This window comes from Labrus mixtus, chromosome 4 (assembly GCF_963584025.1).
Source record: "Labrus mixtus chromosome 4, fLabMix1.1, whole genome shotgun sequence".
NCBI classification, from domain to species: domain Eukaryota; kingdom Metazoa; phylum Chordata; class Actinopteri; order Labriformes; family Labridae; genus Labrus; species Labrus mixtus.
Genome location: NC_083615.1, coordinates 21,757,748 through 21,783,228, shown reverse-complemented (window position 1 = coordinate 21,783,228; position 25,481 = coordinate 21,757,748). Strand labels below are relative to the sequence as shown.

General features: G+C 38.4%; 4 protein-coding genes across 5 annotated transcripts in view; 1 reads left to right on the top strand and 3 right to left on the bottom strand.

Annotated features, from left to right (window-relative positions):
- LOC132973115 (carbohydrate sulfotransferase 6-like) overlaps positions 1-25,481 on the bottom strand; it is a 366,303-nt gene that overhangs the window by 95,736 nt on the left and 245,086 nt on the right. The gene's annotated exons all lie outside the window — the stretch shown is intronic.
- The window catches only part of LOC132973117 (zinc finger protein 3-like), a 260,609-nt gene that overhangs the window by 186,198 nt on the left and 48,930 nt on the right, over positions 1-25,481 (bottom strand). The window lies entirely within an intron of this gene.
- chst1 (carbohydrate (keratan sulfate Gal-6) sulfotransferase 1) lies at positions 2,715-11,659 on the top strand. Of its 2 annotated transcripts, none has more exons than XM_061036359.1 (6): positions 2,715-3,044; positions 4,585-4,958; positions 5,889-6,102; positions 6,198-6,424; positions 8,965-9,185; positions 10,662-11,659. In XM_061036359.1, the coding sequence occupies exons 2-6, from the start codon at positions 4,626-4,628 to the stop codon at positions 10,996-10,998; spliced, it is 1,332 nt and encodes a 443-aa protein (XP_060892342.1). In that variant the 5' UTR covers positions 2,715-3,044; positions 4,585-4,625; the 3' UTR covers positions 10,999-11,659. The 2 variants fall into 2 exon arrangements, with proteins under 2 accessions (XP_060892342.1, XP_060892343.1); XM_061036360.1 differs by lacking the exon at positions 2,715-3,044 and adding an exon at positions 3,055-3,263.
- Positions 14,809-24,010, bottom strand: zgc:101566 (Transmembrane protein 263-B-like). Its single transcript, XM_061036357.1, has 3 exons — positions 23,878-24,010; positions 22,467-22,596; positions 14,809-20,956 (listed from the first exon to the last, which is right to left on the bottom strand). Exons 1-3 carry the CDS (start codon positions 23,881-23,883, stop codon positions 20,676-20,678), a joined length of 417 nt encoding a protein of 138 aa, XP_060892340.1. The 5' UTR covers positions 23,884-24,010; the 3' UTR covers positions 14,809-20,675.

Genomic DNA, 25,481 nt, shown 5'->3' with positions numbered 1-25,481 from the left:
GCTCGGTCTGTAGGGACTTGGGTTGGGAACCACAGTTCTGTATGCTGATTTATTATCAGGTGTATTATCTCTACTTACTCACCAGTAACTCCGGCATGCCACCAGAGTTTCCTGATCAACACATATCCAGCCAGATCTCTGATGACATACCAGTTGAAAAAAATGCACACAAATAAAAATTAACAATTACTCAAGTAGCACTAATGCTCCTGTGAGAAGTTATTAGGTGGTTATCAAACAGACTGAAATTAATAGCAAGCAAAGGAGACTGACAGCAAGAAGAGGGATCCATCTTTTCTAGAATTTCTCCCAGCACCGTTTTCTTTTTTTAAAATCAAAAAACATTGATGTCACATGTTCAGGAAAAGATGAGTAAAAAGATGAGAAGTTCCACTTTGTCTACACAGGGTTTAACAAAATGATCACAACACAGAAGTTCCTCACAGAAGCGTTAAATACAGACAGGCATTTGACCAACTACTTATAAGGAGAATAAACAGCCTGCTCACTATTTTGGATGATATCTCAAGCAGTTTTTATTTAAAGTAGTAACACAAAAAGTTGATGTCAATCCAGTTATTAAAGCAGTCCCGCCTTTTAAGGGTCAATAATATTCAAACGTGATAACAAACCCTCATCCTCTCAAACATCCTCTCATTTGGAATCTTATATTCATCTACTGATGGAAAAGCCACCTCATGTTTGTTCAATAAGGTTCATTGAATGAAGCCTGCTTACAGGCCAGTAGATATTATATGATTTAAAATATTCTACAAAGTGCATGAGCGGGACAATAAACCATTTACAAAGAAACACTGACCTCTGTTGGTAAGATTGTGCTGGTGCATCATGGAGGAGCCACAGCACAGCTGATGTGATGCTGACCTATCTTTATTTAAATCTTTATTTTTCAGCCAATGATTGTTTAAAAAAAAAATGAATCAAAATGAAATCATAGGTGCAGATAACTTTTATATTGCAGTATTACCCTCTGTACATTGGAGGCTTATGTAGAAACAGAGATGTTTACCAAACACAATAGCTCTACAATAAGTCATGCTTAAATATATGTGACTATTATGCATGAATTTAGATGACCTCAGACTACTTAAAGAGGGTTTGGGTAAAAAGCTTTCTTCAAACCAAAAGCAAACAAAATGCAAATGACATCAGGTTTGTCCATAACAGACATAGGTCTAAATCTCAAGAGGTTCTCAATGCTGTTGTGATTTCATGACAGTTCAGCTATAAGTTATAAGTCAAGCTCAAGTCGACCAAAATGGACAAAAATTCAACCTGCACCTATAAGCAGCTTTGTATTGATTCTTATCAAATAATGTTTCAATGCTCACACACATTGCAGTACCTTCAATGGCAAGGAAAAAGGAAACACCTCACAATTTAATGATGGACAATGGTTAATACTCATAAAACGATTTGATGGAATTTCTGACTAATTTTGCCCTTACAAGAATAGTCACTTATCAGTCAGACAGGCTGTGGTGGTTTGTATTGGACGACCCTGATCTATGCTGGAAATATCAACTCCAGAAAAACATTTACACCCCATAAACAAAAGATTTTAATGAGACACAGATGTGGATTCTGGTAGCCTAAAACAACTGCTTATGAAAGCTAACTTTAACCAGCGTTCATGTGGTGTTGAAATAAGCGGAGAATATTAACGTGAAATGTGAATGTGAATGTGAGCAGGGATCAGGAAAGAATGACAGTACATGACTTGCCTGGTTGACAAACTTGACTTTTTATGAAGCAGAAACATGGCTGAGGAGGAAGGTGTTGGTAGGTGTGGGTTGACTGAAAATGAAAACAGTTTTCACTTGTCAGTACTATACAAACTCTGTCCAAGACAGCATCACAAATACATTTTGGATAAAGTTTTCCAAAGTGTGAAAAAAGTGCTTACAGTATCAGAGACAGTGACATATTATCTACCGCTGTCCACGGTCCTGGACCTCAGGGCTGAACTACTTCATTTGTGGTATTATCGCTGTCCAGGGTCCTGATTTCTGGTTTTCTCTGTGGTTGTAGTTTCAATTTTTTTTTTTTTACAAGAGCAGACTTTAAAATGAATCAACTCTGACCTGCACTTTGATACTGACTGTATCAATGAAGGATTAAAACCTGTTTACAGATTTTTGCATGGCTGGAAATGAGCTCATATAGCACTTTTCTTTCCTCTCTCTGACGCTTAACACCAAAGATTGGGAGAAGGGTTAAGTCAAACATTTGATTGATGTTAAAATTCCTCAATTAATATAAATGTATATAGAGGAATAGTTACTCCTGATGGTCTCTGTATAGCAGCCTCTACCACCAGTGTGTAAATGGGTGTGAATGTGTAGGTGTGACCAGCAGTGTAAAAGTGATTTTTGCAGTCCGAAGACTAAAAAACACTACACAAGCTCAAGTCCATTTACCATTACAACCTGTAGATGTGTATGATCACACTAGTTTTAAACTGGAGCCCACATCTGCCTTAAAAACACAATGTTTGTAATGTCATGAGAGACGATCATATACAATGATGAAGAAGATGTTTAGGCTAATTAATTTGAGGTTATAATACAAACGACGCAGGGTTGGCTCATTTTTTTGTGATTTTTATTGGGGGGGGGGGGGGGGGGGGGTAGTGATGGTGCCCAGAATTCCAAGCAACGCCCCTGTTCTTGATAACATGTGAATCATAACGCGGGTCGAGACGGGGGGCAGAGACTGTGTGAGAGAGGCACAGAGGTGTTGAAACGCGGTGGGGACAGACAGAGCAGTATTCCCCCCCCCCCCCCCCTGTGCTGAGTTGCTCACATGTTATATGCATTAGCGCAATACCCTGTGTGTAAAAATGGATACCGGTCGTCACGATTTCTAACACACGGGTGTAAACATTTGGGTCGTGTCCTCCTCCCTCCATGTGTGGACCACAGACAGACGAGCTTCGGTGGAGCTCCCGGTAACAGTATTCGTCATGTCGCCTCCACAGCCCACTCGTCGCCTCCTGCTGACGGCAACGACACTGAAAAGAGGTAAATAAACGCACCTTGAGGCCCCCGCAGGAGGTGTCGATGTGTCCGGTGTACATGAGATGGAGCGGCTCGGTAGATGTGGTGGGAATGACGGCATACTGAAAACAAACTCGCGCTGTGTTAGTGTGAACGTCAGCTAATATTGAGAGGCTTTGTTTGAGGGGAGACAACAAAGAAGATGACTGAAACCTATTATAGACTGACATAATGACAACAACGGTAAGCTGTGTGTTTAATTACTGACAGACAGATATGTAGCGTTGTTCGTGTAATATTCGACTTTGATACACAGATATCGATCCACGGTATGGTGACAGAAAGAGCTGGGTGTCATAGTTAGACTACACATATGATTCAGATATCATAGGTAGCCAGCCTACTAGGGGTTATAAAAACAAGAGGAATGATTATTACCGACCTTGTTTTTTTCAAAAATATTTCTGAAAGAACATTTTTTTTTGTGTTTTCCTCCTTTATTTTACAGTCGAAGGGAGAATTGTAAATTATATCAGGTATGAAGATTTAAAAACAGAGAACTTTTTTGTCTTACATTCTAAGCACAATTTGAGATGTTTCTAATTGCTGATACAATTTTAAAAATGTAATAGCGAACTTGTAATAGCCTAATAATAATAAAGTTAATAATATAAAGTCGAATAATTCTTCTCTGGGCATAGCCTTCCCTTTTTTTTGCAAGGCACTAATTAATAAAGTGACATGTTTTATTATGTATTATAAAGTTATATAATTAATAAGAATATTCTGGGCAGTAAGACTTTATTTGTTGTTAGGTTGACTATATTATCAGCAATTGGACCTTTTTTTATAAACTGAATTAAATGATAAAGTTAATATTTGAAGGCTAATCTTAGATATCTTGCAAAAACAAAAAGCTTTGTGTCCGGGTTCATAACTTCACCCAGAGGCACACATGTTTCGGTTAATTTCACCGTGTTCTTTAGGAACTGTGTTCACATAATTTCACTGCTGCTTCCAGCGACTTGAGGCTGACAGAGTTCCCTGGATTGCTGATCAGTTAGCTATAGGACTGGTGCCAGGATTTCTTAGATTGACACAAACCATCACAACCCTCCATTTCAGCTGCAGAGTGCCCGACCATCTGTCTCAGATGAGTGGCAGCTTCACTGTATCCAATGTTGGCGGAGAATCTGCCTTACTACAGTGATATGAACCCAAAAGGAACTGAATTTCTGATTATTATTTTTAAATTAAAGATAATAAGGATGTCTATATAACAACATCTTAATCCAGATCTTAAAAAAGTAAAGATTTATGCTTTGTACGGTCTGTTTTTGAAAAGAGACGGATAGTGATGTTTGGATTCACAATATCTGATGCAACACTAGGACTATAGGAAATGAATGTTAATGTTGATATGGCTTTTTCCAGACAGCGTCATACTGGCTTCACTTATTCTATGACTTCATATGTGTTTGGTGCCATAAGGAGAAACTAAACATTTGGTCTCCAGGTCTCTTTATCTCCTGTCCTCTCTCTGTCTTTGACCCCTCGTCTATAGCAGACTCTGCCTTGGCGTCCTGATGCATAAGTCAAGCCACCATGCAGTGTTCTTGGAAGTCTGTGATGCTGCTAGCATTAGCATCCATCGCCATCCAGTACACGGCTATCCGCACCTTTTCCACCAAGCCTCTTAGCCTGCTGTATTCTGGTCTGACACCTACGGGCCATGCAGTCAACTGCAGCCTCAGAGATCTGACTAAACTTGGCCAGCAGAGACTCGAGGGCACAGACCAAGGCTGCGATGAGGCCAGGACACCCTCTGCCTCTTCTGTTGACTCGGTTAATGCCAACAAGAGAACCCATATTCTCATTCTGGCTACGACACGGAGTGGATCCTCCTTTGTGGGTCAGCTGTTCAACCAGCATCCAGAGGTAGGGATTTTACCTTATAGACAAAAACCTCAGAAATACTCTTTGTTGAATTGTTCACAAAAAAAAAATCTATCAAACATGTTGATAAATAAGGTTATTTTTTTATTTGTTTCATTCCTACGTAGGTACTGTAAAAAAACTCATAACATCCCAAAATCAACCATTAATAATTCACCTGAACAGTTTATGATTTTGCATATAGTTTCACTGTATTTGTTGACCATGATCTTTCCAGTGTTTTTATGTCTGGTTCAGGAAAATATATTATTATGTAATTATTGGAAAATGGCATCCAGCTGCATTTGCAATTGGAATTCTATTTTTTAAAATGTTCAGAGCCCCAAAGAGAAAAAGTGTACCAACTTTCATGCTATTAAAAGAAACTAAACATGTTTTCACATATCATCTGGACTATGGGAGAAACTACAGCAAGGCTGGGAAGCAAATACATGAGAAATGATGTATGAAATAGTCCCTGACTGGAATTGGATCAGATACTTTGTGATTCAATATCAAAGTCTTTACTTTTAAAATTCAAAATCATGCACCCAATGAACAGAGGCTCGAGTCCTCCAAGTGGGGGGGAGTTTTTTTGTTTCTTTTACAAACTAAATACAGCTCACAGTTAAGATTTCCATATATTTAAAATAACATTTTAATTTATCATTTTAGTGACATGCAATGATCAAAATGTGTTATTTTGACCAAAACTCTAATTAGTTAATGTTACTTACCATCATTTTAATATTCCGTTTGTTTTCTTGTCCACACATCCAAGGCTTCAGAATTTGGAGAGTTACCAGCAAATAACCCAAACCGCACTTATCTTATTGGATCAAAAAATGTATTCTGTTGCAGTTTGTGTGAAAGTGTCAAATAATGTCATACACATTGTCATACACATAGTCTTTTTGTTTTTTCATATCCCAGGTATTCTACCTGTTCGAGCCTCTGTACCATGTCCAGCTGGCTCTGCTCCCACGGCTGTCACAGAGCAAGAACCAGGCTGAGAGGAGGGTGATGCTGGGAGCAGCCAGAGAGATGCTGAGGTCTCTGTACCACTGTCAGCTCAGCAGTCTGGAGACCTACATACGGCCCCGTCCCTCCAACCACTCCACTGACAAGCTGTTCAGACGAGGAGCCAGTACGGGACACGTCTTTCAAGCACATTATGATATTTATTCTACAGGGATGATATATGGAAAGACGTTTTTCATACTCTGTGTGTTCTGTTTGTAGGCCGGTCTCTATGCACCCCTCCTGTATGTGAAGCCCCTCTTGGCCTGGAGGCTCAGAGTCTGGTGCTGGCTGATGAGGGGGAGTGTGTGAGGAGGTGTGGGCCGCTCAACCTGTCGCTGGCTGCTGACACCTGTAGAGGAAAGCGCCATGCAGCCATCAAGACCGTCCGGATTCCCCAAATCAGTGACCTCAGAGCGCTGATCCAGGACCCGAGACTCAACCTGAAGGTAGAGATCACACTTATTATTTTCATTACATTTGATGCAACTTTTATGGCAGTTTTACTAGGGCTGGCGATTACGATTAATGAACGATTATTTCGTTTTAGTTTTTTGCCCTCAGAGTTCACTGACATGGTCTCTACTGTAAATATGCTCAACTATTGAAGATGGGATATTTTTTCTCATGAAAGAGTGCATATCTGAGGAAATATTTTGTGTTTATTTATTGAATATTAGGAACTGAAATCAAAGCATAGCTTGAAATGGAAACGACACATTTTAGTTTTAAAGTAGAAATTAACTTCTCTAAAACAGTAGAAAAGAAATTACTTGCATTGCTTGCAAACTTTTTTTCTGCAGTGTTTACATTTGACTTCTTTTTGTCTTCCCGAAAGACAAAATGTGTCCAAACGACGGAAAATGCTTCCATGTCACACTTTAGACGTGTTGTTATGTGACTCTGCCCTGAAAATAATCTAAATAATCAACATCGGTTTTCGATTAATTGCCCAGCCCTAAGTTTTAAATTTTTTGTCTAAATCTATCTTAACATTTGTAATTTTAACTTAATATGCTCTTGAGGAGAGAAAATGATGACTTGAAAACTAAAATTACTAATTGAAAGTGTGCTTATAAAAAACGGTTTTGGCGCTAATACGAAGCTTCAACCAGACGTGTAGTGTCAAGCCAATGTTAGCCATCATGAGTTTCATACTTTCCGTGTAAGACTCAATTTTCTGCTTATAAAAAAGACATTTAAACATTTCCTAACAACTATTGTCTTCATGTTTCATGTCACCAAGCTGTTGTTTTATGTAAACTGGATAAAGGATTTCAGTCAGCTAGCATGCTAAAGTGAACGGCAGCTGAAAGCCGATACCTTTGACAGACACTTTGACTTTGAAAAAGCTGTTGCTCCCTTAGTGATTTGACTGATGCATTGGGGTCCTCTGTAGTGTTTTTTTCTATAATCTTTGTTAACATGTTTGTGAAGAAAGTTCTTGAAAGTGTCTGAATTCAGTTAAAAATGGGAGGGAAACATATACAGATTTTTTTTCAAGTATAACACATAAATATTGATTTTCTTTTTTCAGCCTCTTCTCCATATGTCTAGACTTCCAACAATAACTTGTTAATCACTGGGACTGCTGACACTTTCAATCATGATAACTAGATACAGTGAGCAGCATGTTATTTCTGTGTGACTGGTTATTGTATTGACGGGTCAACATTGAGTCAGGTGGTCATATTTGACAGCTCCTCACTTGCCAAGTACATCGTGTACTGGATGATGGATGGTTGAACGACCAATCAATAAGGTTGTACATTGGTGTTTACCGAACATGCAGTGGCAAAGCGCACAGTCCCTCCAAACACATGTTCAGACACATGACCACATACGCACCAATGGCTCGCAGAACTGTGGCAGTGCGGTGTCTGTAGCCTCTGGTAGGTGTGACAGCGTAGGCCAGACCAGGCTAAGCAGCGGATTTGTGATTCTACACATGGGGATCTGGATTTTCAGCACGGGAAGAGTTCTTGTTTCCCTTTCTAGTAGTAGTAATCTGAGCTGTATTGACAAATTATGTCACAGCAGGTTTTGGTGTATGCAGTAAAAACATCCCATGTGGACGGGAGAAAAATTATCCGTCCGAATGACATACCAACTCCCTTCAACAGTGTTCTAATGATGATTAATTTGTCTCTATAAAAAAGTGTAGCAAACAATCCATTATAGATCAAACAATAGCGGTTTTCACATATGCACTCCTGAAAATATTAAGATAATTACAGGAGGACAGCTCCGGAGGTTCTCCCGAACTAGCATAGTTCACATATGCTCCTCACAGCGGGGGACTTTCCCTGTCAGAGGAGAGGGGGGGCGGGGGGTCTCCTGAGGTAAGACGTGACGTAAATAAACAACGCGAAAGTAGTGGGACGAAGCAACAGAGTCCGCTACACGACGTTATAAGCATTTTTGCGAAAAAATTCGCCTGGCAAAGAGCTGGAGTACACGCCCATCAGTTAGGCTAGCCAAGCGGCGTATTATCAATAACTCTTATTCTTCATGAATCCAAAATGGTGAGTTATCATAAAATTCACCACCCGTACAATTTGTGCCAATAAAGACATGAGCTGTTCAGACCAATTTCTTTGAACCAGGCTCTAAACATGTTTATCTCTGCTGTGAAAACAGACATTTTAATGGGTGTGAATGTGACTTCTGGATTTTCTGACCCCTGACTCAAGGTCTGAGTGATGCTAATTCATGTTATTTCATTAGCTTTGTATGTAGTCTTGTAATAAATATTCTTCACATTAAGTCTGAACAGACCATCATACTGATAAAGGTATCACTGCTGTTACCACCTTTGACATCTTTCTACCACAGTACTGTTTTTTTTTCTGGAAGATAAGCAGACAGAATTCTTTACACATATGGAGGTGTATTAACACTGTTGGTGACATCTGCACTGTTAGTGACCTTTTAAAACACTGTCTATTCCCTGCAAATATGTTTCCTACTCTGGCGGGGTCAACATCAGGTTGTCCAGCTTGTTCGAGATCCACGCGGCATCCTGGCATCCCGTATCGAGACATTTCGAGACACTTACCGTCTGTGGCGTCTGTGGAGAGCGACCGGACGGCGTCCCCACAACCTGGACCTGGGACAGATCAACACAGTGTGTGAGGACTTCCTCCGGTCCGTATCCACAGGGCTGCTGTCCAGACCTGCCTGGCTCAGAGGGAGGTACATGCTGCTCAGGTGAGATCTACAGGGATTATATTTGAAATGAAACAGTTTTCTGATGAATAGTGTTAAAATTAGGTGATTGAAGTCATTTTTCTTTTTATACTCTAAAGAAAGACAAATCAGGTAATGAATTAATATAGGTGGCCCACAAACTACAAAGGTGTACAGGACAAAAATCAAGACAAGAAGAAGAAATTGGATAAAGTGCTGAATAACATTGAAGTTCATTACAACTTTGTATTTCCCATTCTGAAATGCTGAAGCAGGGAAATCCATTTGATAATATTTGATTGACTGAAAGCTAAAAGCAAAGTGATTAAATTGTGCCACACTGAATGGACTCACTTTGAGGATTCAGCAAAATGGTAGCAGGCAAAGTGACAAAGAGTGATGTACACGATACAGCATGGTCAACTGCAAGCACTTTGGCTTGTGACAACTTAAAAAAATGACACACTGGGCATAGCTGACCCATGTTTCCATCTTCAAAGTGTACGTTGTTTACCCGAGCACATGTAGTTTTGTGAAATTTCCTGAGTTCAGAGTGTATATATTTTCACATCAATCAATCTGTATTTGTATAGCACCTATCCATCATAAATGTTATCTTGAGACCCTTTACAAAAAGCAGGATAAAGACCTTACTCATTGCTATATTACAAAGACCCAAAGTGAATGAGCACTTAGCATCATTTACAAAAGTTACAGTGGCAAGAAAAAACGTCCCTTTAAGCGGCAGAAATCTTGGGCAAAACCAGACTCATGATGAACAGTCATCTGCAGAAACTGCCCCGGCTTGAACATTGGGATAGGGGGAGATGGGATAAGATGCATCTTATTGTATCTTTGTTGTATATGGTTTGTTGTCCTGGCCCATGATCAGGCTCTCCTTCCTTGACGTATTTCATCAAATGAATGCAGATGTAAATAGGACCACTGCCCACTTCAAATTACTCCTTTGGGACAATGTCGTACATTTTATCTAAAATGCACTCAAAATCAACTGTTGAGGTACATGCAAGCTGAAAAAAAGAAATGTTCATATCTTACTCCGCCTGTTGATGAACTCACTACTAGGTGATAAAGCCTGTGAGGAGTTCGAGCTCATGAAAATACAAAGTGGAGTCTGCACCATTGGACCCTCCAGCTCAGAAGCAGGGCTCAGAATGAAAGTATTTTTCTTAGGTGAACAAAAGAGAGTAGACTATTAAAGGTCAGTTTTTCTAAACCAAAAAGGCGATTCTCTGAGATGGGCTCTCCTGGGGTCTATTGGCTATCTGAATGGTTTGTGACAAAGCTGACCATCATACAGAAGGCAGGGACTTAACCACAGTTACCCATGGCAATATCGAGATTACATTTTAAAGGCAACTTTTTTCTTTCAGCAGTTGACTTAACCTTGAGAAACAGGAATAATAGATGATCAGATCAGACATTTGTTCCTTTTTCGCTGAATGTTCCTTTCTCCCCTCCCTATCCTTGGGTCAGGTATGAAGACCTGGCCAGGTTTCCTCTCCAGAAGGCCCGAGAGCTTTACGCTTTCCTGGGTCTTGATCTGGACCACAGTGTAGAGGACTGGATCATCAACAACACTCGGGGTACTAGTGATCTGTCGTCACGGCAGAAGTTCACCACAGTTCGGGACTCTGCTGCTAATGCAGAGAACTGGAGGGTGAAGCTGTCCTATGACATGGTCGTTTACACCCAGACTGCCTGCAAACCTCTGCTTGAACTCCTCGGATACAAGAGAGTTTTCCACCCCAGAGAACTGAGAAATGTCTCACGGTCCTTGGTGGAGGACAGGACGTTCCTCCCATTTCTTTAAACAACTGATGATTTACATCCATCCTATACAGGCTTTAGGAAACCATCCGTCAAAGCAGTACTATAGTTTATGAAGCACATTACATTATGGAAGCTGTCTTACTGACCAATCTGGTTTTTCTCACCATGTCTGTGCTGGAAAAAGAGCTGTGACCATCCGTCTATCTGTTTAAAACTTAAAGTTCTATAAAAGAATCCAGAATTATTTCTCTTTGAAGCAGTTATCACATCTATCTATCTATCTATCTATCTATCTATCTATCTATCTATCTATCTATCTATCTATCTATCCATCCATCCATCTATCTACATAACTTCCCTGACCCATGACTAATCAACTATGTAGGTTACAGCCATTTTTCTAATGTATATTTTTACATAATGGTGGGTATTCTCAGTTGGACAGTGCTATGAAAATGAATTTCCCCATGTGGACTCTAAAGTCTAAACTCTATATATAATCTATATAGCAGCAATACATGCGGTACAATCACAAGGTCGCTGACTTAAATCAATTTATCACTAAAGGAGGATTCTGGTTTTATAAAACCTTGGGTTTCACATTTTGGGGTCAAGGTGAACATGGAAAGTACTAAATGTTTTTGAATAGCTTGAGTAGATCTCTCCAACCAGCTTTGGAAAAACAGGCTGTAATGTAAAGGCATTTAAGTACACTGAATAAAATTCCCTTTTTTGCCAATAACAAGCTCACATTCGGTTCTATGGGTTTTCCACCATGACAGCAATGATCAAAACAGATATTTATCTTTTTGTCATTAATTACTGTAAGATGCAGTTACAGCTGTTAAACATCAGTCTTACTGTAAGTCCCGTTTCCACCAAGCAGTCCAGTTTAGCTGCTTTCGGTAAGTGACACATCTGTCTGTGCTTTTACTGTCAAACATTGGGGATGGTACCAAAATAACTAATCCATACCCTCCTACTTCTTTGGTACCCTTCTGTTGAGGTGCCAAGCGTACCGATCCGACACTAAAGGTTGGAGATGGACACACTGCAGTCTGCTGATTGGTCAAAAGAATCGTAACTTCCTGTGCTACAGTGGTAAGAAAGGACAAACACAAAATGCATCATGTTTAAATATCCTGTGGATTTGGAGAGCGTAATTTCAAGGCTGTTTTGTTTTTTTGTGACTATTGTCAGCGCGTAGCACCGCCCTATGGACATCCTCTGAGATGCAGACCTTCTTAAGAACCATTGATCTTTGTTTACTGTGTCACGTTCTTCTTTGTTTCATTTATTGGCTGTCTACATTATGTCATGCCGCTGTGATTTAGTGATGTGTAAGGGTACGGTTGTCTGTGGAAACGCAAGCAAGATCAGGGTTTACCGTACCAAACTGTACCCAGATTAACCTGACCACTTTTAAGGCTACCAGAAGTCAGTGACTAAAACGTTAGTTTTGGCAGATCACAGGAGTTGGTGATCTACCAATTCTTTGACTAGTGAGTTTATTGGTGATGTTGTGTTATGGTGAACTCATTCTCATTTTGGTAAAGTCATTCTTTAGCACAGAAACAAACTATTTGATCGCAGAGTTAGACCAGCAACTAATGCTTTTGGCATTTACAATTGACAATATTGTTAATGGAGTGTGTTTTTTTAAGAGAGCCATGAAAAGGTGTTTTCTGTTTTTTTTTTTTTTTTAAACGCTTCTAATCCGTAATCCTAATTGGCAAATTAAGACATTTTCCAATTATGATTACCGCTAATACTTGTGCAACTGCACAACTTTTTATGTACAGTTTTCGCTGATGGGGTTCAACAGATCCCTGATCAGCCTTTTCCACACCATGTAACCACTGATAAAAAGTATGACTAAACTGTGACATATGTACAATAACCAGGTAGTGTCAGAACCAGACAAGTTGCAGATTATTTTCATGCATAAATTCAAATAAACCTAACGTAAAAAAAAACAGCTTATATATTTTCAATTTAAGAATGTTTTACTTTAGTAACACAAGGTGAAGGTGGATATTAATATATTTTATTTATGAATCTGTTTTTATCCAGATTCAAAATCATGTGAAAACAACATGCAGACAATTTAAATGTAAAAACATGTTGTTTACATTCTTATAGAACATGAATTTATGACTATTTGATACTTCCACCACATCTCATCATAGCAGGAAAATGAACGTGATCCAATTAAAACAAGTCATTGTCAGTTTCTTTTCTGTTTTCTTTAATGCCGTCTCTTAATTCACCGTCTGAACTGACCTTCATTTCCTGATTAACCACCATTTGGATGTTTCATTTTTGACAATAAAGCAACATAAAATGCTTTAACAAATGTTTCCTGGTTAAAAAGAGAAATGTCCATGATGTGAATAAAACAAGATGGAGCGATAGATTGTGAAGCAGGAAAGGTTTCTAGGTTCTATACACTTCGTTTTATAACAGGGAATTTCAAGGTGATAAATATCCTCAGGCCTACAATAAAAATACGATTTCATTGTTAAATAATAACGTCAGTTGGTGAGTAAATCTCGTCCATGTACACAGCTAATAACTAGTCTGAACATATTTAAACAGAAGTTGGCCCTTACTTTAAATAAACTTCACTTCCATGCAGAAAAAAACTGAGTATTTACATACATATATCTACATACCAACAATCAGAGGATTAACTCTGAGGCTGGTTGAGACTGTCTGGAGAGATATTTAGTTTGTTACAAATGGATGTGTAGACAGTCTGAACCATAACTTCACAACAGGTCATCCTAACCTGACTGTGACTGTCTGTTCTGTTAACCAACATTTCTCCCATCTTGCACAAGTTTTGAGTGTTTTCCCCCCCTCAGACAGCAGAGGTGTATGATTGCTGTGGTGGACTGGGAAGTTACTGGTTTGGACCATGCTTACATTTCAACGTCACTGATGCAGGTGTTCAGTGTAAATCAGTGTTGATCAATAACACATTAGGAGTGTGGGTGTCATTGTCTCAACCTGTTTCTTTCTGTAATAAACTATGAAGGATGATCTGGGTATTTCTTGCTTTTAACTTGACTCCCCGGTCATTATTAACCCATCTGTTTTAATCTAATTACTTATTGAATGTCTTTTAGTGTTCCAGCTGTTTCACCCTGTTCAGCTGAGCTTTTTCACAAATATGGAGGTTTTCATACTGGCTGTTTTAGTCCAAATCCTTTTATTGCTATTCCAACCAGGTTAACATGGAGTATAATGCTGCTCAGTCCGTTGAAAGTTATGGATGTCAGAGATGAATAAACCCCAAATGCAATTATGGTCACACATGCATCATTAGCACATGCAGCCTTATAAATACATGTATATGGCTTTATAAAATGTATATATAAGACATTCTTCCATTTGAAAATCATATTAGTTTTGACCTTATAATACATTGAATCAGATCTTTATAAACCTTTAGAACTGGGTAGAATTGTGGGAGTTATAATGTGTTATCAGACCCAGAATTCAAAAGACCATGTAGTAGGCTTTGCATTAAGGTATTATAAACTGTACCTTCATAATGCATTACTTTCACTGCTTAGAACACGCCATAAACATTATGCTATAATAAAATAAAATCACTTATAAGAATTGTTATTAAGCTTTATGAATGATTTATAAAAGCTTTAAAAGAAATCGTTTTCAACCACAGTTTATAGATTTCCGTATATTTTCATTACAAAAAATGCTTTTTAAAAAAAATTTAGTCTAATCCAATAATTCCAATAGTCTTTAGGTTTAAACATTTAAAATCATATTGAGAAATATAAAGAGAGAAAGGGGAAAGAAAAAAACAGTTCTGAGGCATGCAGCAAATGTAGAATGATTTTATTTTCTTATAAAAAATGTCGGGTTCATTTAAACATTCCATTTACAAAATTCGCACAAATGCAAACAGAGTTTGGTCGTCAATCCATCACATTACCAGGGACAGGAAAGTCAGCTGCATATTATGCTAAAAATCAACAGACGTTTTTTTTTTAGGTCTGACAGAGCATTTTGCTGCGGTGTTATGTCTTTCTACTTCGTGTGAAATCAAAGACGTACAGGGGGCAGAGACAGTCCAAAACAGAGTCCTTATAAATATAGCTTTGATATTTTTAAGCTTATCATAATTTTGTGGCTGCATGAACAAACACACAGACAAAGAGCAACATCAGTATCAAGGTGAAGTATTTAGCTGAGAAAGATCAATTCAAAATTGAATTAACTTGTAGATCTAGAAGTAAAACTATAGAGGTTGGTAACTTCTGATAAAAGATTTTTATATCCTGGTACTATTTATAAGGGGAATTTCCTCAAAAGAGAAAGCTTCTGTTTTAATCCAGATCTCAATAGAAACAGATTTAGACTCAAGGTCCAACACAGACAGTCTTAAGCAGTGATCAGACCAAAAGCAAAAATAATTTTCACAGTGCATTAATCATTCTGGTTTTACCATGAGAACATCAGTGTTTAATTGCAGTGGTTAAACATTGGAATATAATTGGAATAATCACCTTTCCAGATTCTCAGAAAAATCAACTCATTCTGTCTGGGTCAATTACAAATTCAATCATTCAATCTTTATTTGCAGAGCGCCAATTCATAACAAATATTCTCTCAAGACACTTTACAAAAAAGAGCAGGTCTAGACCATACTCTTAATTATGTTATTTACAGAGAACATGAATCCACTATGACCACAGCGCTTGGCAACATTATGCAAAGTACCAGTGGTTAGGATATGTACATAATCGGCTTTATTTGGGCCGCCCAACAGGAAACAGTGTCTATGCATTTCCTTCAACAGGGATAGTGCCGCACGGAAATTAGCTTTGCTTTGGTCTCAACACACACTTATTTTTGCCTGTTACATTTTATCATTGACATTTTCAAATATATACTGTTTCTATTTTGTCGGACATTGGATACAAACCATTAAGCAAAATCACAGATATCATTTCTATTTGGAAAGACCACCATTTGTAAGTGTCACTGAATGTGTGGAAATTCACCATCTAAACAACAGCAGTAAAGCCAGCAGTCTCGAAATTATTAAAAAAAACAAATGTAAATGTGCAAGTGAGTCAAATGGATTAAAGAGACTCCGTCTTCAGCTCCGTCTTCAGCTCCGTCTTCAGCGAGCACACACGAATGTAAAGTTCACTTTGCATTTAGAAGTTTGAAAGCAATATAACATTTGTGGCATGCAGTGTGTCTTATCACAGAATACTTTTTCACTCGCCCTTTTAGATACATACACAACTTAGACAAATAGTCATTATGATTTACAAACGTGATGGCACAAATTGTCAAACGAAAACAGAATAAATAGCAACTCCAACGTACTTCCTAAAAATACAAGTTTACTTTACTTATTGTCCATCCTTAATACACTATATTTTGCAGATAATCAGCATCAGACTGTAACACAAAAAAAAATCCCAATTTAGGATTCACTAATTCATCACTGATATCACTCAAAGTGATAACTACCATCTGCATTGTTCTAGTTAAAGAGTAAACTGCTTTATTTCGTGCTTCAGAGCGGTTCAGAGCCATAGCTTTGGGTTTTACATTCATGAACCAAACACTGTTCAGTATATGCAGTGGACAAAGCCTTTCGGTTTCAAACGTGAGGCTACTACAGAAGTGTACTCTCTCTCATGTCCTGCAGGGTGAGATTCCATCGGTTGCAAAGAGATGTCTGATTGAACAAAAGTCTATGAGAAAAAGAGCCTATTTTTCACTTGATTGATTACTTTTTTTTTTTATTTCAGTCAACATGTTTCTAATGAGTTTAAGTTCTTAAACTAGGTTTTAAATCATCTTCAATACAGCATATTTATTTTAGGATTTATACCACCTAAAGTAAAACAGACAACAGGGAAGGTTATGCTATGGGTATTGTCGAAATGTAGCTACCAATAACCCAACAACACTTTTCAACAGGGTTAGAGGCATAGCTATTTTAAACCATGATCCAAATGTGATCACTCTTGGATCCAAAGATCCAAGATAGAATAAGATAAGAAAGATAATGGTAATCAACAAACCATTTGTGGACATGACAGTGGCTACCTACAGTACTTCCTATGGCACATACATCAGCAGTGGACAGGTTTTTTTTCCGAAGCACAAACAGTTGCTTAAAGGCAGGGTTGGTCATTTTCTCCAGATACACTTTTGAAGATTTTGGTTGATATTATCTTTGGGTCCTGACAGAAATCAATAATTAATCTTCTCTGAAAAAGAAACGAAGAAAATCCGTCATCTGTAGCAGTTATAAGCCTGTAAAAACTTCGACCAATGTCTGCCACGAGGTACCAATTTGATGAACCAATCACGCCTCGCTGTGTCCCTGCTGGTTCTCTACCCCTTGTATTCACTAGCCCACACTCATACCCGATGACGGAGTGTATACTGTGAGTGTAACTTATCGTTGAATGAGAAATGAGACGTCGTAGTTTCACCACAATGCAAGTGATGAGCTGCGGTCCACTTCTGGAGAAACGGCGCTCGTGCATGTAAGTGAGGGGGCGTGGCTTTTGAGGGAGCACAGAGGGGAGGGGGTGGGTGTAGGCGGAGCACTGAGGGAATGCTACTTTCAAAATCATGCTAGTTTTCAAAAATGACCAACCCTGCCTTTAAATGAATTAACATTTATGTACATAACTAAACCTAGATATCACTGGTACATTGTTGGGTTTTATAGGGTGGCGTATCACATTGTTTTAATGTCAACATGTTACCTAAAATATAGATTTGAAATAGTTTAACTCTATTTATTGCTTATCTGTTTTAACAAACTTTCTGCTGATAGTCATTTTCAAACCCTGTTCTCTATTTCTGTTGATTTGATTTCTCAACTCAAAGAGTACCCTGCTTGTAAAATCTGTTATTCCTCATCCCATTTTACATATCCCATCTAACACAATGATGTCATAGTGGTTTCATTTGTGACTTATCAACATGTAAAGGGGCTGGAGGAGTGATGTTGTTTCTTTACAGTCAATTAGTGTTACTTACGTCAGACGGTAAACAAATCATCTGCTTATATTTTAATTAGGGCCGTCAAGCAATTAATTTTTAGAATCACAATAAATTGCTTATTTTCAATAGCATTGCGACTAAATTTTTGATTGCATGTTTGAAATTCCATTATTGCGGAGTTCAAAACTGCTTTTATTTTGTAGATTTGTACACTCTTTAGCTAAGGGCGCTTTACTTCTTTACAAACCTTCTTTTATTTGAAAAAAAAGAGTAACTTCTGATAAATCAAAGGTTACAGCTTTAACTTATTCATGGACACAGGAACTTGTTACGGGCTGAAAAGCTAAAACAAACCGTAAAAAAGTCAAATGTGTGATGTCACAAGTTGGATGATATTTTTGACTTGTCAGCTGAAATGATCTGGAGTTTTTTTTTTTAAGTGAAATGAGACATTCAAAGGGGCACAGGTGTCGTTCTTTTCCCTCACTGTGACTACAGGGAGATGCTACAGTCAGTGCAGTGGCTTAGCTACAGTACAATGCACCTAAAGGGACAAAATAGCACATGATTAATGCAATTTAAAAAAGATAATGCGTTCATTTCTGTCATCTCACTCTTTGTGACTTCATTTTTTTAAAGACACAATGTCCTCGACTCCTGCTTTTCTGAGGGACATATTTTATCCGAGTTACAATAACAATGTTAGATTATTTTTAAGTGGAACTCTAAATGTTTTTTAATCCTGGGTATACAAATGTTTATGTTTTGAATTGCTCACATACAGTGCTGCTGACCTGCTCAGTATGTAATTTGAAGTGCCTGACAACATTACAGAAAGATGTTTCTCTTTAAACTGAAACATCTGTCATAGTGGTGGGCGATATAACGATCTTAGATCGTGAAGGATTTTAACATGCTGACGATCTGCCAAAGCAGAGAGATCGTAGAACCGGGCTTATGTGTTTATTCTATCAGTGAAAACGAAACTTAAAAGTAAAGTCCGCAAAAACAACTCCATCCCGGTTATATGCAACTGTTCTGATATTTTTCCAAACCGACACGCTGTGAGCAACAGTTAACTTATCTGCACAGTTTGCACAGTTAAGTTTACATCTCAGATAGCGACACAAGAAACCGTTTAACGAGCCGGAGAGACGTTCACAGTCTGCAGAGAGACAGACAGCGCGGAGCTCAGACAGTCAGTGATGAGAGATATAACCCCGGTGTTTAAAATGTTACTGTCGGTGTTTTCTGATCTCTCTCAGTTTTTAAAAGTTACTATCAAGCCTCTCCACCTGAAGCTCACCTGTTGTGATTACAGAACCTACAGGGACTAGGCTAAATGATGTTACAAAGCAGCAGGCAGGTGAGAGTGAGTAACTATGGTGACTGTCTGTCTGTCAATCAACAATGTCCCGCCCCCTCTATGAATTAAACTCTTCTGTCAGTAAAACTTACTTTGATCATGTGTCACAGAATGAACACACTCTGTATTATGTTTTATTATATATAAACTAAACTAAAGTTAGTCCAACGATGTCATAAAAAACAACAAAGGCTGAAGAGCCTGTATGAAGCTATAGCTGTATGAACTCTGCAGGGCTAAATAGAACAGAAACACTTGAAGTCTACATGTTTTTAAATGAATGCATCACTGCGTGAAAATGTTCCTGATGAACATAAAAAGAGGACACATAACTAAATCATAATTTCAAAGTGGTGAGGAAAACTTTCAAATTGTGCATAAATATTGATCAAATTGAGGGAAAGACGTTTCTGTTGCTAAAGATGTTCTGGGTGAGAGACCTCCAGACCTCCTACAAAGATGTTTTTCAAATAGATTAAACTTGTCAGTGCAGTTTTTGTGCATTTAAAAACATTATACAGGGAAATAAGTTTGGTTGAACTGGTCAGTAACTTACAAATTTGTCTAAAGAACAGTATGAAAAAAATCGTGATAGTGATTTTGCCAAAAAAAAATCGTGATATGATATTTTTCCCATATCGCCCACCTCTAATCTGTCACATTACTGCCTTACAACCAGACTCCAATGACAAAAACAGTCGTTGTAGCTTGAAAAACAGGAGTTGCTGGTTTGGGTTAATTTATTTGTGTTATTTTGTGTGACTTTTTTTTTTTTGGTACTCTTAAGGTTTGTTTAGAGCTAACGCACACGTAAAGAATAAGCAGCCATGAATAAATCCAAAATGTTCACTGATGAGTCCTGAAACTCAATGACAAAGTCCTCAATGATGTGTCGGGGAACATGTCTCCTCTCTATTTACCATTATATAAGAGCACAGTATCATGTCCTCGTCAAATTGTGTTCATTTTATAAAAGTTTTTGTTAATTGTCTTTAAAATATGCTACATATGACACAATTAATTACTGCCACTGTCTGCTAGCTCATTCAGGATTAAAAAACTAAATAAAATAAAAAATTATATTTCCCCACTCCGCACAGTTGCATTCTTGTTGTGAATTTTCATCATTGTCAGCCATGCCCCCTTCAGAGGAAGATTTCCATTGACATTGACTGACATCTCGCTGCTTTTGTATCTTTGTTGCTGCATGAAAGAATACGCTGCTTTGATCTGGAGAGCTGTGATGAAAATCCATTCGGAGCTTTAGAGATTTTGCTCTTGTTTGCATCATACACACAACCACACAAACACACACACACACACACACCAACTGTCCATCAGTCAGCTTTGTCCTTCTTCCTTGGTGTGACTTTACTCGCCACCGCGGATCCTACAGCTCCAACACCTCCTGTTACCATGGAGACGCTTCCTTTGACCAAACCTGCGCTGGCTGCCGGCACACTGATAACAGCTGTCTTGGTGAGCTCAAAACTTTTTGTTCCTACCCACGCAACACCCCCCAGGGTTGCACCGACGACGTTCCGTGTCATGCTGAATAGGCCGCCGCCCACTCTCCACATGACTCCTCCTTCTGGGATGGGGTGATCTTTATCTGTGTCTGAGAAACGCAGAGACAGAAGCAGTAGCTTTAACCTCACTCAGAGAAGGAAAACATGACATAGCTGTTCAGTCATTTCTTCAAGGACCTTCAAAGGACATTGCTTAAAGCATTGGACAGTACTGTGCTTTGAGTGAGGGAATTTCTCGTGTACTCGACTTAACTATTAGCACAAATATGCAGGTTTAATTTCTGAGCGCATCAAACCCGGATTTTAGTTCATTGAGTGTTTGTCATACAGCAGAGACAGTACATTTCACATTCTCTCATAGAAGAAGAAGAAGATTTACTTTCTTAATCCCACGAGGGGAAATTCAGTTTTACACTCAGAAATGCTTCACACACAGGCTGGAATACACACACATTCACAAACAGGAACCGATGGATATGAACTAATGGAGAGATGTCAGAGTGAGGAGGTTGCCCACAGCAAGCGCTCTGGGGATGGTAGTGGGGGGTTTGGTGCCTTGCACAAGGGCACCCTCTGCAGTGCTCAGGTAGTGAACTGGCACCTCTCCAGCTACCAGACCGATTTCCAACTTGGTCCTCACTGGGACTTAAACCGGCGACCCTCCAGTCCCAACATAACTCCCTACAGACTGAGCTAATGCCGCCCCAGCATTAGCTTCTTTTGTCAAAAAAAACAAACTGTCATTGACTACAGAATTTAGCATGACTAAGTAACTTTGCGTTTGCTAAAGCCTCACTTGACCTCGCTCCATCCTTTTGTCCAAATATGATCAATTCTGCCTACTAAAAAAACAAGATGGCGACAGCTACTGTATAATGCTAAACTGGAGGCTTCATAATTGTTGTCCAAAAACTTGTTTCATGGTTAAAATGTCCGCTTCTAATACACAGTCAAAGTTATACAATTTCACCAAACTGTAGATGAACTTCTTGGCTCATAAATGAGCATTTTGCTTGTGTGACTAAGCAGCTAACAAAGCAGAGCAGCCACTTTCAAACTGTAATAACTCTTAAACTTTGACACTAACTACTACTGTCGATCTTGCTTGTTTTCTTCCTCTACAGTTCTCTCCTTTAAAGTGGAAATAAAGTTACTGTATGGTAGGGTCAGTCTTTAGGCACAGCTACATGTGCATCATGAACTGGCACACCAATTTTTGGAATTTCTTAGGTCACAGAGGTTAAGTGAAACTGCTCTCAACTTATATATACGACTAAAGAGTTCTTGAAAGTGGTCATGACACAAGCCCCGTAAGCCTGAGCAAAGTAAGACATGATCCAGAAGGCTGTTGACTTGAACAGCCTAACCAATTAGAAACCAGCAACACAGGCTGCAGCATGCAGAAGTACATATTATTATCCTTTTCATAAAAGGGTTTCATATACTCTCCGTCATCCTCTGAAAGCACATTTCTTCTACAGTAATAATATGTCAGGTATCAGACATATTGACACCTGATACCATGAATTTACACTGGGAATTTGTGACATTTTCAGAAAACAAACCATGCACAGAGTAGAACCCTGTCAGGTTTCTCACCATGCGGATGGTCCTCTTGGAGGTCAGGAGGACCTTCCTCTTCTTCTCTGTCGTCACAGATGTAGTGGTTGTTATAGTCAACAGAAGGTGAGCTGCTCTCCTCCTCTAAATCCTGCTGTGAAGTCATCTCCTGAAAAACAGCACAGACAGACAACATTATAGCGTGCATAGAAAAGCAGCGCTCTTAAAGGACCTATCCAAAGAAAGCAAAGTGTGTGAAGATTTCTGACTATGACTAATAACATGATGTGATGATAATACCATCTAAATTCAAAAGAGCTTCTTTCTTCCTTTGACAAAATGCTTAAATGGGGAAATGTACTTCTGAACAGGCCTGTTCCATGAATAAGTATTGTGTGGTAGAAGCACAAATAAATTGTGATTTATCATTGCTTTACCAAAACTGTCAACTGTTCTGTTTAATATCTGTAGGTATAGGTTTGGTGAAGTCTCATTGAATTAAGTTTGGTGTTGAGATATAAGCTAAGCCAGCGTTAGTGACAGCTCAGCTGGCAGCCTCTCCAGATGTGCTGTGTCAGCAAGCATCAGAGAAACACTGATTCTGATTCTTATAGGTCTGAGCACTCCCTGCTAACACTACACTGTTGCTATTGCTACATGATAATTAACAGTGGCAGCCATAAAAACATAGTCATGGTGGCAGCGATGATCTCTACCTTTAACAGTAGGCTACTGTGCAAATCGATAGGTTATTGTTTTGGTGCAGCAAATAAGGGGGCTATAGACTAATGCTTGTAAGCTATCCATAGAGAAATATTTAGATGTCATGATGATATTGCATCATTTGCTGTAGGTAGCAAGAGTTTGAATTTTTGTTAACAATACACTTAGTTTGAGTAACATCAAAAACAGAGAGCTTTCTGTCCCATGCATCTCATCATATGGGGGAAAGACCGACGTAAATATGTTTTTTTTTTACATTGTGCTAAAAAGGGCTGTAATGTTAGCAGTATTAAAATTACTTTATTTCTCCTTAAAAAATAAATGCGAATATGAGTACAACCTAGCAAAGGCAGTCATAATATCGTCAAAAAGCTTCTCAGGGAAACATGTTATCAACTCATCGACTGTGTTATTATAATTTCATTATCACACAGGATGACAAACCTTCATCTGATATTACCGACGCAGTTTGTCACCATTTTGAATTCTTGAATTCCGTTTCATTCTCACAGTTAATCTGAGTCATGATAATACACGAAAGAGACATATTGTTACAGTATCGTTAACAGGAGCTGATTGTTCATCTGCAGGTAAGATAACGGCAGCTCGATCTGGCCCACCACATCGCCTACAGACGAGCGCGCGCACACAAATTCATGCACACACAGGTATAAAACGATACCTAGAATACACCTGCACGGATATCTAAAACAGAAGACCCTCCTACCTTCATCCTATTAAAGTAGCGTTTATAATTGCTTCTTGGCGGATATTTTTATCGCTCCAGCTTTAGTTGTTTTGCTGTCAACCTCAAAGCGGAAGTGACGTCGTGTTGTTTACTGTGTGCCTGCGGTGTAATGGCAGCGCGCGGCCGCAAACTGTCAGCAGAGACAAGAGTCTCAGGGGCAGCAATGCGCTGTTATGACGCCATGTTAAAATGCTTATTAATACATTATATTAACTTTGAGGCTGTGACGTAGCCTAAATATATAACCTACCTGCCGCATGGAGCAGTGTCCAGCTCCTTTGATTTATTTTTTACAACTGAACGTTTTGGAAAACACATTTTTTCAACCTTCCTACCTCTAGGCCTTACTGTTTTAGACAGTGGACACTGTCTATATTTATTTTACCTTCCTTTTAAATGATTTTGGTACTTTTGAAAAAACTGTACAGGCCTATTTATCAATTGTGTAAATCATATTCAAATCAACTGCATGCCAGCTAGAACATTTGTAAAGTACAGTAGGCCTATTTATCAAGCTGATTTTGCTACTGTCTTTTCTCTGTCTCTATCTTTTTGTTTTTGGTTGTTTTTTGTAATGACTTGATGTCATTGTAAATGAGGGCCACCTCTTGATGATCTCTTCAGTTTAAATAATAATGATAAACCTGCACCTCTTGAAAAAATATATGAAAGGAACATAAAAAAGCCTAATTAATGTTTTATGTTTTGAAGTCATTACAGACATTTTCTTCAATGTGTTTCGACACATTGACAAGAAAATGATTTTGAATACCTTTGTAGTCTGTGTGCCAGGGATTCCCAGAGTGGGGTCTCAAGATTCCTTACAAAGACATATGTATGCCTATATGAAAAATGACTTAAAATTGCATATTTTACCCATTATTGTGAACGTACTGTTTACAAAAAAGTAAACAAAGAGATTACTTATGCTCGTCTGGCATTTATTGTAATGAATTACTAAAATAACATTAGCCTAGTCTGTCCGGCTGTTTGCGACTATAAATGTTTTAACCAATTTTCTATAAAGTAATCGTTTTACACGTTGAGTTCTTTAAGTTTTCTTAGTTGTTTTTTTTTTTTTAAACAATTTTGATTACAGCTGTTTTACATTGATTGTGGGTCAATAAATAGAGTAAATTCTGGTGAAGTCTGCAGCCCAAGGTGACCCTCTGATTGTCAACTCCAGGAGTGTGTGTGTATGTTTTTGGGATTCCTCTCTCCTCAGCACATGCTGACTTCAGGATGAAGACCAAAAAGTCAGGAGGTCTGCAATACAATTTAAATCTTAACATTTAGAGTTAGCTTAAGGGAAATTTTAAAATGTATTAATTTATTAATTCATTTCCAACATCAAGTCATGATTTGACTATTTACTGATATCATCATATCTTCATGTTATACTTGTGCTCTCAAAAAGAGAAAGAAAAAGTATCACTTTTAAGCCTTTAAAAGTGATAAGCCTCATTTACAGTATTCCTGCTCTTTGGGAGTTGCCAGGAGGTTTCTTACACTGCAAATTATATTTTCAAAATGTCCTGCTCTTGTGAAGAGTCAACGGTTGAGCACTAGAAACAAGAGTAAAT

Excerpts from the sequence above, each read along its gene's own strand:
- zgc:101566 (XM_061036357.1), bottom strand. Across the intron at positions 20,957-22,466 it reads CCAAGAGGACCATCCGCATG|ACACAGATAAAGATCACCCC; the intron begins GTGAGAAACCTG and ends TGCGTTTCTCAG.
- chst1 (XM_061036359.1), top strand. The coding sequence starts at position 4,626 with ATGCAGTGTTCTTGGAAGTCTGTGATGCTGCTAGCATTAGCATCCATC. Across the intron at positions 4,959-5,888 it reads TGTTCAACCAGCATCCAGAG|GTATTCTACCTGTTCGAGCC; the intron begins GTAGGGATTTTA and ends TTCATATCCCAG. Across the intron at positions 6,103-6,197 it reads GCTGTTCAGACGAGGAGCCA|GCCGGTCTCTATGCACCCCT; the intron begins GTACGGGACACG and ends TTCTGTTTGTAG.